The sequence below is a fragment of the Macaca thibetana genome, chromosome 12 (genome assembly GCF_024542745.1).
Source record: "Macaca thibetana thibetana isolate TM-01 chromosome 12, ASM2454274v1, whole genome shotgun sequence".
NCBI lineage: Eukaryota > Metazoa > Chordata > Mammalia > Primates > Cercopithecidae > Macaca > Macaca thibetana.
This window is the reverse complement of record NC_065589.1, coordinates 12,342,070-12,355,905: the sequence shown is the minus strand read 5'-3', so window position 1 is coordinate 12,355,905 and position 13,836 is coordinate 12,342,070. Positions and strand designations below refer to the sequence as shown.

General features: G+C 37.3%; 1 protein-coding gene across 1 annotated transcript in view; it reads left to right on the top strand.

Annotated features, from left to right (window-relative positions):
* Positions 1-13,836, top strand: part of SP140 (SP140 nuclear body protein) — a 95,540-nt gene that overhangs the window by 46,260 nt on the left and 35,444 nt on the right. Inside the window, exons 15-18 of the mRNA XM_050751203.1 lie at positions 455-541; positions 760-876; positions 1,508-1,561; positions 13,216-13,281. Coding sequence (XP_050607160.1) covers positions 455-541; positions 760-876; positions 1,508-1,561; positions 13,216-13,281 — 324 coding nt within the window. The remainder of the gene's footprint in view (positions 1-454; positions 542-759; positions 877-1,507; positions 1,562-13,215; positions 13,282-13,836) is intronic.

Genomic DNA, 13,836 nt, shown 5'->3' with positions numbered 1-13,836 from the left:
TAATTTAGCATTTGGCCATCAATGCAGGCTTTGTGGAGGGGGCTGTTGCTGATGGCTGGGCTTCAGATATGTAGAACTGCCACTGATGGGCTTGCTTTCAGAAATATGGTTAGTGATATAAGTAGTCAATGGCCAATTGGGATGAGTTTAAATAGTTGCTTTTTACTATTGTCAAAGAACAGTAGTATTTTCTGGAATGATGAGAGTTTTCTTGCTTTATTCTCAGTACTACAAGTACGAAAATAAAAGTAGAAAAAAGGAGGATGAAGTGCATAACATGGGGAGAGCATGGCTCTGTTAAGTGTCAAATGTGATTATTGGAGAAAGTATATTTTTTTCCAGAGAACAGTTCATCTTAGCTCAGAATATCAGTTTGTAGTATGACAGCACTAGAAACTCTTCTCTGGTCACTGTGTCAGGATCCTTGGACAGTAATTTTCTTGTTTCTCATTAGTGTCTGGTGAACTAGAAGATCACCCAATGAATGAAGAAGGAGAATCAGAAGAGCTCGCTTCTAGCCTGCTACATGATGATGTATCAGGTAATTATGACTTAAAAATAGTGAAAACGGAAACAGAGTTCTGATAAAGAGAAAAAGGAGGAGAAAAAAATAGACTTAAAGGAAGAATCAAATATAAGGAGGAGCAGTGAAAGGAGAAGATTTCAGAGGAAAAAGTAAAGAAGGGGAGCAACAAGGGTGCAGAAAAGAGAGTCACTGTGTCAAACTGAAAGTCTTCATGAATCACAATTTTGGCCCAGGAGCAGAGCAATCAGCATATGAAAATGAGAAGTGTTCCTGTGTCATGTGTTTCTCAGAAGAGGTGCCAGGAGGCCCAGAAGTAAAGATGGAAAGTGATCAAGCATGTGGCACAATGGGTAAGGCTGTCTGAGGGCTGTGGGATGGGGGTGGCTCAGTGGGCCCCACAGACCCCCAGTAGGGTGGAGGTAGGTGCTCCAGTCTGTCTAGAATCCTATTCTTTGCATTTGGTTCACTTGAGCCTTTGGGGAACTGCAGGGAGGCAAGAGATCGCTATAAAGTAATATTTAAGAGGATGGACTCTGCTGATTAGACATAGATGATGTCATAAAAGTATACTCTTTGAAATGCAGTTATCTTGTTGATTGCATTAGTATATTAAGTTACACCCAATATTCCATGAAGCCCAGGATACCCCAGTGAACTTCTGCTGGTAGATAATAGTGTCACTTTGCTACAACTTAGAAAGGCCACACTCAAAAGACAACTAATCCTGGTACTTAATTGTCAGGAGGAAAGACAGCAGGTCTACTCTTCTTAGCCCAACACGTATTTTTGATAGAAGACCCAGGGCCCATCCTAGACTCCTAGTTCTCAGTTCAGTGGGTTTTTGATTCCTCTGGAAGAAAGAGAAGAATAAGTATCTAAACATCTTTATAAACTCAAGCCTTCTGTAGTATAAATTGTCCTAAAATCTGTAACTTTTATTTATTAATTTCTATTTCCTCACTACAACTTGTTATTTTCTAGATACTGTGGATATTGGAAACAACTCTACTTTGGGAAAACCCAAGAGGAAAAAAAGTAAGACTAAATAAGAATTTACTTGCTTTTAGTGTTACAAATATGTTTTTAATGCCAGAGTTTTATGCCTATATTGCCCTGAGTAGTTCTTGGTAGAAACATGGATGCTAAAGACTATGCTAGTGAGGGCTGAGAAGGAAGTAAATAACATGAGAGAGAAAGTCTATATTGCATTAGAGAAGACCTGGATCATCATGAGCAGACTGTTAGTAAAAATATGGAGGTTAACTGTGTTATTGGTGAGGGCTCAGAAGGACATAAGAAAGATGTGGAAAAGGCCTCCTTATTATATAGTGGCCTGTCCTGTACTCATGTGAAAAGCAGAACTTTCTGGATCTATAGCTAAGGAGATTTCCAAATACAGTAATCATGGTATGTTGTGGTATCTTTTGCTAATTATAGTAAAATGCAAGAGGGAAGAGCTATATTGAAGGAAGAGCTGCTAAATGAAAAAAGAATGAAGTCTTGATGATTTAGAAAATTCTCAGCCTATCTAGGTCAAAAAACACGATAAAATAAGGAGATTCATTGTCAGGGATGTGTGCTTGGTAGAGACAAGCAAGACTTTTTGCAAGTTCCCTGGGAAGTAGTGAAAGGTCAGATTATTCATTCACATAAAAAGTTATTTGAAGAGATGAGGCATGTGACTCTTGAGTCCCTCAGCCATCTCAGCAGAAATCAAAAATAGATGTGTGTTGCTACAAAAAGAATAAAATACCTAAGAATACAGCTAATTAGGGAGGTGAAAGATCTCTACAAGGAGAACTAAAACCCTGTTCAAAGAAATGAGAGATGACACAAACAAATGGAAAAACATTCCATGTTCATGGACAGGAAGAATCAATATCATTTTAAAATGGCCATACTGCCCAAAGCAATTTATAAATTCAATGCTATTACCATTAAGCTAACATTGACTTTCCTCACATAACTAGAAAATATGATTTTAGAATCCACATGGAGCCAAAAAAGAGCCTGAATAGTGAAGGCAATCCTAAGCAAAAAGAACAAAGCTGGAGACATCATGCTACCCAACTTCAAGCCATACTACAAGGCTACATTAACTGATATGGTTTGGCTGTGTCCCCACCCAAATCTCATCTTGAATTGTATCTCCCACAATTCCCAAGTGTTGTGGGAGGGACCCAGTGGAAGGTAGTTGAATTAAGGGGGCCGGTTTTTCCTGTGCTATTCTCATAATAGTGAATATGTCTTCATGAGATCTGGTAGTTTTATAAGGGGGAGTTTCCCTGCATAAGCTCTGTCTCTTTGCCTGCTGTCATCCATGTAAGACGTGACTTGCTCCTTCTTGTCTTCCACCATGATTATGAGGCTTCTCCAGCCACATGGAACTGTAAGTCCATTAAACTCTTTTTCCTGTATAAATTACCCAGTCTTGGGTATGTCTTTATCAACAGTGTGAAAACGGACTAATACAGTAACCAAATCAACATGGTACTGGTACAAGAACAGACACATAGCCCAGTGGAACAGAAGAGAGAACCCATAAATAAGTCCAAACACCTACAACTATCTGATCTTCAACAAACCTGACAAAAACAAGCAATGACAAAAGGTTTCCGTATTCAGTAAATGGTACTGGGATAATCAGCTAGCTGTATACAGAAAATTGAAACTGGTCCTCTTCCTTACACCATATATAAAAATTATCTCAAGACAGATTAGAGAATTAAATGTAAAACCAAAAACTATAAAAACCCTGGAAGATGACCTAGGCAATACCATTCAGGACATAGGCATGGGCAAAGAGTTCATGACAAAGACTTCAAAAGCAATTGCAATAAAAGCAAAAATTGAAAAATGGGATCTATGGTAGGCCACTAGATTAACACTTTTGAGTGGCATTTTATGTTTAGTCCTTGTCTTGGCCTTATGTGCTCTTAACACAAAATGAAAGATTTTATAGCACTCTCAAAAAAAAAAAAAAAAAAAGGAAAAATGGGATCTAATTAAACTAAAGAGTTTCTACACAGCAAAAGAAGCTGTCATCAGAGTGAATAGACAACTTACAGACTGGGAGAAAATTTTTGCAAACTATGCATCTGATGAAGATCTAACATCCAACATCTATAAGGTACTTAAACAAATTTACAAGAAAAACAACCCCATTAAAAAGTGGGCAAAGGACATCAACAGATATTTCTCAAGAGAAGACATACATGCAACCAGCAATCATATGAAAAAAAGCTCAGCATCACTGATCGTTAGAGAAATGCAAATCAAAACTACAATGAGATACCATCTCACACCAGTCAGAATGATTATTATTAAAAGGTCTAAAAACAACAGATACTGACAAGGTTGTGGAGAAAAAGGAATGCTTATACCCACTGTTGCTGGGGGTGTAAACTAGTTCAACTACTGTGGAAGACAGTGTGGCAATTCCTCAAAGACCTAAAGACAGAAATACTATTTGACCCAGCAATCCAATTACTGAGTATATATCCAAAGGAATATAAATCATTCTATTATAAAGACACATGCACATGTATGCTTATTGCAGCACTATTCACAATAGCAAAGACATGTAATCAACCTAAATGTCCAGCAATGATAGACTAGATAAAGAAAATGTGGTTCATATTCACCATGGAATACTGTGCAGCCATTAAAAAAAAAGAATAAGATCATGTGCTTTGCAGGGACATGGATAGAGCTGGAGACCATTATCCTTAGCAAACTAATACAGGAACAGAAATCGAACACCACATGTTCTCACTTATAAGTGGTAATGAAATGATGAGAATACATGGACACATAGAGGGGAACAACACACACTGAGGCCTATCAGAAGGTGAAGGGTTGGAAGAGGGAGAGGATCAGGAAAAATAACTAATGGGTATTAGGCTTAATACCTGGGTGATGAAATAATCTGTATAACAAACGCCCATGACACATGTTTACCTATGTAACAAACCTGCACATATATCCTTGAATTTAAAGTATAAAAAAAAATAGATGTGTGAATTTCTAGGAAAGATCTGTGGGGAAGCTTCATGTCTGATGGAGGAAATCCCCATGATAAATGCAGGAGATCCGTAAGATTCTTGAGGATTTTGTACCAAGAGAAACAAAGATGTCCATGTCTTATCTCCTAGAACCTATAATCTGTTACTTTACATGGCAAAAGGGACTTTGAAGATGTGATTAAGTTAAGGAGCTTGAGGTAAGATCACATGGGCCCCTAAAGTCAGAGAACATATCCTCCTGTCAAGAGAGGGACGTGTGACTATGGAAGAATGGTCAGAGAGAATAGAGTTGGATGTGGAGATGGATGCAGGGGTCCATCAACTAAGGAATGTGGGCAACCTTCTGAAGTTGGAAAAGGCTCCTCTGTGGCCTCCAGAAAGGAGCAAAGCCCTGCAGACACCTTGATTGATTTTAGCCCTGTGAGGTGCATGTCAGATTTCCAACCCACAGAATTATAAGACCATGAATTTGTGATTTTTTTGGTCGCTAAGTTTATGGTAATTTATTACAGCAACAATACCTTTTGTAAGACCAAAAAACAAACAAACAAACAAAAATTCACCCTATATGGTTATATTCGATCTTCTAAACAATTTATATTTTTTCAAATTACTTAGACTTTTATGCTGTTTTTTTTTTCCTGATTTTAAAATACGTATTCCCTATAAGCTTTGCTGTACATATTTCCATTTTTTTCTATGTTTTATTAGCACATTTAGAATTATGTAATATATCTAAATGAATACATTTAGACCATTACATTTCTCTTTAAATCAATATAACATGCAGTAGATATTATAAACATTTAATATCTTGCCAACTTAACTGTAAAAAAAGTTTTATTTCATTCCTATTTTAACTTGCATTGCTTTCATTTTTGGTGCAGCTGAGCATTCTTCATTTGCTGTTGGCCATTTTTACTTTTTCTTCTATGAGTGCTTGGAACTTATATTTTGCCAGTGTGTTGTCTTTTTTTCTCCATGCTTTAGGACAACAAGAATACTTATATGTGACATATACTGAATGTCACCTATGTGTGTTGTCATATTTGATGTTATTCTTTTAGGTTTCTTTGTGGTACAGGCACATCTCATTTGATTGCACTTCGCTTTATTGTACTTTGAGAATATTGTGAGTTTTACAAATTGAATGTTTGTGACAACCCTGTGTCAAAAAAAAGTCTATTGGTGCCCTTTTTCCAACAACATGTGCTCACTTTGTGTCTCTGTTACACTTTGGTAATTCTCGCAAGATTTCAGACTTTATTATTATTATTCCTGTTATGGTAGTATGAAAAGTGACAACAATGATCTTTGATGTTACTATTCTAACTGTCTATGGCACCACACACTGTGTTCGTATAAGATGGCAAACCTAATAAATGTTGTGTGTGTTTCAGCTGCTTCACTGACCAGCTGTTCCCCAGTCTCTCTCCCTCTCTTGGACTTTCCTCTTTCCTGAGACAAAAAAAAAAATATGGAAATTAAGTCAATTAATAATCCTACAATGGCCTCTAAAGGCTCAAGTTAAAGGAAGAGTCACATGTGTCTCACTTTAAATAAAAAGCTAGAAATGATGAGGCTTAGTTAGGAAGCCATGTCAAAAGCCAAGATAGGCTGAAAACTAGGCCTGTTGCAGCAAACAATTAGCCAAGTTATGAAGTGCTACTCCAGTGAACACATAAATGATAAGAAAGTGGAACAGACTTATTGCTGATATGGAGAAAGTATGAGTGATCTGGATAGAAGATCCAACCAGCTACAACATTCCCTTAAGCGAAACCTTAATCCAGAGTGAGGCCTAAACTCTCTTCTATTCTATAAAGGCTGAAAGATGTGGGAAGCTGCATAAGGAAAGTTTGTGACTAGCTGATGTTGGTTCCTGAGGTTGAAGGAAAGAAGCTGTCTCATAACATTAAAGGGCAAGGCGAAGCAACAGATGCTGATGTAGAAGCTGCAGAAGGTTGTCCAGAAGATCTAGCCAAGATCATAGATGAAGGTGGCTACACTAAACAACAGTTTTACAGTGTAGACTAAACAGCCTTTTATTGGAAGAAGATGCCATCTAGAACTGTCATAGCTACAGAGGAGAAGTCAATGCCTGGCTTCAAAGCTCCACGGAACAGTCTGAGTCTCTTGTTAGAGGCTAATGGAGCAGGTGACTTTCACTTGAAGCCAATGCTCATTCACCATTCTGAAAATCCTAGGGCCCTTAAGAATTATTCTAAATCTACTCTGCCTGTGCTGTATAATTGGAATAAAGCCCAGATGACAGCACATCTGTTTACAGCATGGTTTACTGAATATTTTAAACCCACTGTTGAGACATACTCCTCAGAAAAAAAGATTCCTTTCAAAGTGTTACTGTTCATTGACAATGCACCTAGTCATCCAGGAGCTCTGATGGAGATGTACAGGTGATTAATGTTATTTCCATGCCTGCTAACACAACATCCATTCTGCAGCCCATGGATCGAAGAGTAATTTCAACTAGCAAGTCTTAATATTTAAGAATTACATGTTGTAATGCTATAACTGTCTCTATACATAGCGATTCCTCTGATGAATCTGGGCAAAGTCAATTGGAAACCTTCTGGAAAGGATTCACCATTTTACGTGCCATAAGAACATTCATGATTCATGAGAGGAGGTCAAAATATCAACATTAACAGGAATTTAGAAGAAGTTGATTACAATCCTCATGGATGACTTTGAAGGGCTCAAGACATCAGTGAAGAAGTAATTGCAAATGTGACAGAAACAGCCAAGAGAACCAGAATTAGAAGTGGAGCCTGAAGATGTGACTGAATTGCTGCAATCTCATGATAAACCTTGAGTGGATGAGGAGTCGCTTCTTATGAATGAGCAAAGAAAGCAGTTTCTTGAGATGGAATTTATACCTGGTGAAGATGCTGTGAACATTGTTGAAATGACAACAAAGGATTTAGAAAATATTAGTTGATAAAGCAGCAGCAGGATTTGAGAGGATCTACTGTGATAAAATGCTAGTAATTTCATTCTTTTGCTTGTGGATATTCAGTTTTCTTAGGACCATTTATTGAAGAGACTATCTTTTCTCCATTATTTATTCTTGGCACCCTTGTCAAGATTAAATGCCCCTTCTTGACATCTGTATTCAGTATAGTGATGTAAGTCCTAGTCAAAGCAAGTAAGCAAGGAAAAAAAAAGCCATCCAAATTGGAAAGAAGTTAAATTGTCTCTGTTTGCAGGTGACACGATCTTCTATGTAGAAAACACTATAGAGTTCATAAAAAAACTGTTGGAGCTAACAAATGAATTCAGTAAAGTTGCAGGATTCAAAGATCAGTTGTGTTTCTATGCACTAACAATGAACTATCCAAAAAATAAATTAAGAAAACAATCCCATTTACAATAGCCACAAAAAGAATAAAATAGGAACCCATTTAACAAGAGGTGAAATATTTGCACACTGAAAACTATGACATTCATGAAAGAAATTGAAAAATATACAAATAAATGGAAAGATATCTCATGTTCAAGAACTGGAAGAATATTGTTAAAATGTCCGTATTACCCAGAGTGATCTGGAGAGTCAATGAAATCTCTATCAAAATTTAAATGACATTTTTCACAGAAATAGGTGAAAGGAATCCTAAAATTTGTATCGAATCATAAAAGACTCCAAATAGGCAAAGTAATTTTGAAAAAAAAAAAAAGAAACAAAGCTGGAGGCATCATACTGTCTAATTTTAAACTATGTTGCAAAACAAGAGTAATCAAAACAGTATGGTAGCGGCATAAAAACATACATAAACCAATGCAATAGAATAGGGAACCCAGAAATAAACTCATGCATGTATGTTCAAGTAATCTTTGATAAGGACACCAATAACAGGATTTTCTTTATGTAGATGTTCCACACGTCTACTTTTCTTATCTGCTTTATTGAACTGTAATTTACATAAAACAAATTCATCACCTTAAGGTATAATCAAATTTGTTTTAACAAATGTGTGCAGTTATGTAAATACCTCCACAATCATGACATGTATCATTTCCATCACCCCAAAGTCCACTTGTATTCGTCTCTCCATTCTCTAGTTCTTGACAACAGCTGATCTGTTTTTTGCTGGTTTGTTTTTTAAAAGATGGGACCTCACTGTGTGTTCCAGGATGGCCTTAAACTCCTGGGCTCAAGTGATTCTCCTGCCTCAGACTCCCAAATAAGTGACAATACAGGCATATACCATCCCTAAATTAAGGTTTTTTTTTTTTTTTTTTTTTTTTTTTTGGCAACCTAATGTGTGGTCAATGTTTGTAAATGTTTTCTGCCCCTTGAGAATAATGTACATTTGAACTATTTGTTAGGCTCTGGCTTCACTCCATGTGTCTTTTTTATCAAGCACAACTTTGTTGTTTAAATTCGTGTCCACAGTAATTTAAATTTTATTTGCTCCATCAGATTTGCATACAAATGTGTTAAATTCTCGCACATGGTTGTATATTTGCCAATTCCTCTTTATTTTGTTGCTTTACTTTAAATATTTTGGGGTTATTCATGATTTATAACTTCTTAATGGATGTTTTTCTTTTGTCATTATACAGCATTCTGCTTTATCCCTGTTAATGCTTTTGCCTTAAAATCTCTTTGGCTGAGTACTAACATTGTTACGCAAACTTTTATGGTTTTTTAAAAATATTTTTCACTCACTTTATGTGATGCCCTCTTGTTCAGCTTTCTTTTATGTCTCTTGTAACTGCACTTAACTTTTGTAATTTTGTCTGATAATCCTAGCTTCTTAATAGGTAAATTTAAATTTATTTACATTTATTGAGATTCCAGATGTATATGGACCTATATCTTCTGTGGTATTGTTGACCATACTTTATTTGTGTTTTTCATGTCTCCTTCCAGCTTTCTAATGGATTGGTATAAAACTATATATTCTCCCCTTTCTCCCTGCTGGTTTAGAAATTAAAGATAAAATTTCTGTAATGTTTTAAATTATGCCCCAATCCCAAAAGATGACAAGGAGCTTATCATGGTTTCACTACAAACTGAACACCCCATTTCTACCATTTTGGCTATTGTTTAATATTTTATTTTTAACTATAAATTTTGAAACTATTATCATTTTTACAGTTGATATTTACTTAATTAAAAAAATTATTTTGTATTCTCACCATCTTTTTTTTCTTTGGTTTCACTTTTTGTCTAGCTGAAGTAAATTCTTTGTTTCTTCTAGTGAGTGATCTCTAAGTGGTAAACTCTCTAAGTGTTGGATGTACAACTTTGTCTTTACTTTGATAGAACTTCTTAGCTACATTAAAACTTCTAGGTCAATAATTTATTTCTTCTCAGTATAGTAAAGTGATTACTATATTATTTTCTGGAATCTATGGTGCGGCTAATAAAAATTATTTTCTTATTGTAACTAACTGTAACTTCTTGGTAAATATTCTGTCCTTTCTCTCTAAAAGCTTTTTTTTCCCTAAAATTTAATCATGAAAATTTTAAGCATACAGAAGACTTGGGAGAATTGTATACTAAACATCAATATACTTTCACATAGATTCACAATTAACATTGTATCATTCCTGCTTTATCACTTTTCTATTCATCTATGCATTTCTCTATCCACTCACTAACTGGTGGTCAAGTTTGAAACATTTCAAGGCTGCAGACATTAGCACTCTTCCCCCTCAAATACGTTGGCATGTGTATCATTAACTAGAGTTCAGTATTTATTTAGAATTCTTTTCTTAAGATAAAATTTACAATGAAATGCACGAGTATTAAGTATACCATTTGATGAGTTCTTGTAACTGCCTTTTTCTGCACCATCAAAATTCTTATCAAGATACAGAACATGACCATCACCTGGAAAGGTTCCTTATGCCCTGCCCGGTATATCTCACCCACTACCCATCAGGGCAATCACTACTCTTCTTTTTAACTATGATAATTTGGGTTTTTAAAAACTTTATATAAGTAAGGTTTTATAGCATATCCTCTTTAGAGTGGGATTTATTTCACACAGCATGTTTTTGAGATTCATCCATATTGTTGGATGTCTCAGTAGTTTGTTCTTTTTCATTGCTAAGTAGTGTACATTATCTGGATATACCAAATTTTGTTTATAAGTCTATTGATGGACACCTCGAGTTTTTAAAGTTTTTTGCTATTATGAAAACTCTGCTGAGCACATTCTTGTAGGAATCTTCCTGTTTTTTCATATCTCTTGTTTAAATACCTAGGAGCAAAATTGCTGGGATATAGAGTAGACACATCAGTTCTTTCCCCCCAAGACCCATGAAAAGGATGGTGCAGAGCAAGCCCAGGTGGATGCTGCACTCACAGGTGTGTGCTGCAGTAGAAGAATGCTTCACTGAGGAAACCTATGGGCTTATAAGGGGACTGATAGCAAACATACCCAAACCTTACCTCTGAGGGAGACATTATCTTTTTAGCTGGAATTTAAGCAACTCTCCTCTGGGGATATTAAGCAAATCTCCTCTGGGGATCTTAAGCAAATCTCTTCTGGAGGCATCTCCTCTGGAAAATGTCTAAGGAGGGAGATGTTGTCTATTTTATAGTGGTCAGGGATACATTTGCCCTATAATCTGGAGGCTACATGATCTCTAGCTTCCAAGACCGCTTTGCTATTCAAATATCCTTGAAGTGATACTCTGAGGCATGTAGAAATGCCATGGAGAATGGCCTTCCACCAAATTCGCCCCACATTTTTGCTTCTGGCAAATTTCCCCATGAAGACACCACCCGGTCAGTCACTCTGATAGTCGGACCCATGGGTCCACATCCATTCAATTTTTTTCCTACAACATTTAACAAATTTTGACCCAGTGCAGTGGCTCACTCATGTTATCCCAGTACTTTGGGAGGCCAATACAGGAGGATCACTTGAGGTCAGGAGTTCAAAAACCAGCCTGGACAACATAGCGAGACCCCATATCCACACACACACCCGTACCCACACACATTTCATAAACTGTAAACGATTTAGGTCCCTTATGACCTCCTCTAAGGTACAAGTCCTTACATGAGGGAGGCAATTAGTGCCTGGCTTTCATACAAGAAGTACAATCCCCAGGGTACACGTGGGGCTCCCAGAAGGAAAGTGTACACAATTGTTGGGCTTCCTTGAGTGGTATGTACATTAGTAAGGGGGAAGGTGAACAGTGTCTCCTACGTGGTCCCTGGCTGGCTGTAAGCCTTGGAGTTCCCAGTTCTGTTCATCCTTGATTTGTTTGTGTGTGTGGCTAGGGAGAGGGTGGGCATGTTGGAGGGACTGCTTGAGGACAGTCTGTCCAATCTGTCCTATTTGTCCATGACACCAACCAGGTGGCAGCCCCCCTCTAACAAATGACTGAGAATAGTGGTAGGGACAATGTCTAGAGGGTTCAATGTGGGACCTCAGAAGCTGGACCCAGCCCCTGCCGTCTCAAGGCTGGTGCAGAGAGGCTGACTCAGCATTCTCAGAGGTGGGAGCACTGGAGCAGGGTATTTTCCTTCTGGACAAAGGATCCTTGGGTTCTTCTGAAAGACAGATATCACCAATGCTCCTCTTTCTACCATACCTCTTTAGATGTCTGGATTTTTGCTCTTGCTTCACTGCTGCAAAATCTGCTATACCACTCCAGTGGCTGTACCTTCATCTTTTATCCTAATCATCTCCTTTTCTCACTTAGACTTTCCATCTACAAAATTAGATAGTAGAGGAAAAGCATTTTCATAAAATGTGTCTATAGTTAAATCTGAATCCCTAGGCTCTTTGAAGGCCATACCCACCAGGCTGGTAGGGGAAAGGATGAGGCATCATCCTTAGGAATGGTCGCAACAGAATCCTGAATCTTCAAGATAGGTCTACAGAACACTTGCAACCTCTACCACTTCTGTCCTGGTCACTATCCAGGAAGGAGGTGATCCCTTTCTGGGGGCTGCTTCCTTCAGTGTGCTACTGCCCTCCCACAGTGTGCGGACAGGAGGAGATGAGGGATAGTCAGAAAGGCAGTGCACTGTGGAGTCACTTTTCAGATAAAGGGCACATCAGACTGCAAATGGTCCAGACAGCCAGATTCAGGACACTGATGAGCTTCTGGGGTCACAACAGTATTCCTGGAGTCAGCTGCTCTGCAGCCTGAAGTAGGGCTGACAGTGTGGAGGCACTGCTGAGATTATTTAATGAAATTATATAGGGATTCTGTAATGAGTATGTAATTACATAATGAAAACTCACTACATCAAGTTCAGAATATCTCCCAACTTCCAATATAGAATATTATTTATAACATCATCAGCTTCAAGGAGGGTGCCTTCTCATTGCACATTTGCATTTACACAACAAACACTTGAAAAAGGAACATGAAACAACAGTTATCATTCACTCTAAGGTGCCAGCAAGAGTTAATTTTCTATTAAAAATTTTGTTTCAAGGAAGGTCGTCTCCTATAGTCTCTCCCAAGCCCATGGCCCAAGGCTCATGCAGAGGTAAAATATAACTCTGTACTCAACCTCCACACTGCTACACTGATCCTAAAGTATTTTGCCCCATTCCTGCGGACCAAAGTATGAAAAAAAACCTTTACTCTTACTGGCATATAAAACTCAAAGAATTATATTTATACCTCTGCATAATTAACTTTATTCTCTTTGGTTTGAAGGAAAAAAGAGGGGGCATTGCTGGACCAGAGTAAGAAGGAGAATGCAGAAAAACGTCCAACAACATGGTAAGCAGGCAAAGTGAAGTCGTTACAGCTTTTGAGTTTATTAGGGCACTGCCCATTGTATTCTTGAAAGCCTGCAGTTCCCGACGGCCAGGAGAGTTCTGTACCTCCTGTATCAGTTAGGATGTAGACTAACAGGCTGTGACAAAGAGGCCTGAGAATGCAATGGCTTCAACAAAATGGTTTCTCATGCATGTAATAGTCCGGAGGCCCACAGTTAATAAGGAGGTGTTATCATCCTCAGTATGACTTTCTTTCCTAGCTCAAGAAATTTTTATTAATTTGGAAAGACATTCCGAAGAGGACTAAATGAAGAAATCAGGGTGTATGTGTATGTGTACACAATTGTAAAAATATATATATGTATAACCATATTTTATGTGAAATTTATACTTCTGAAGTATATTTTTATGTATCCTGATAGATGCACATGTAATTATTTATCTGTATATATAAAGAGACATTAATATAGAAAAGTGGATGACAGTTCATTCATAAAAATATATGTAGTAGTTACATTTGGTCAATGTAATAGAAGTGATATTTATATTTTTATTT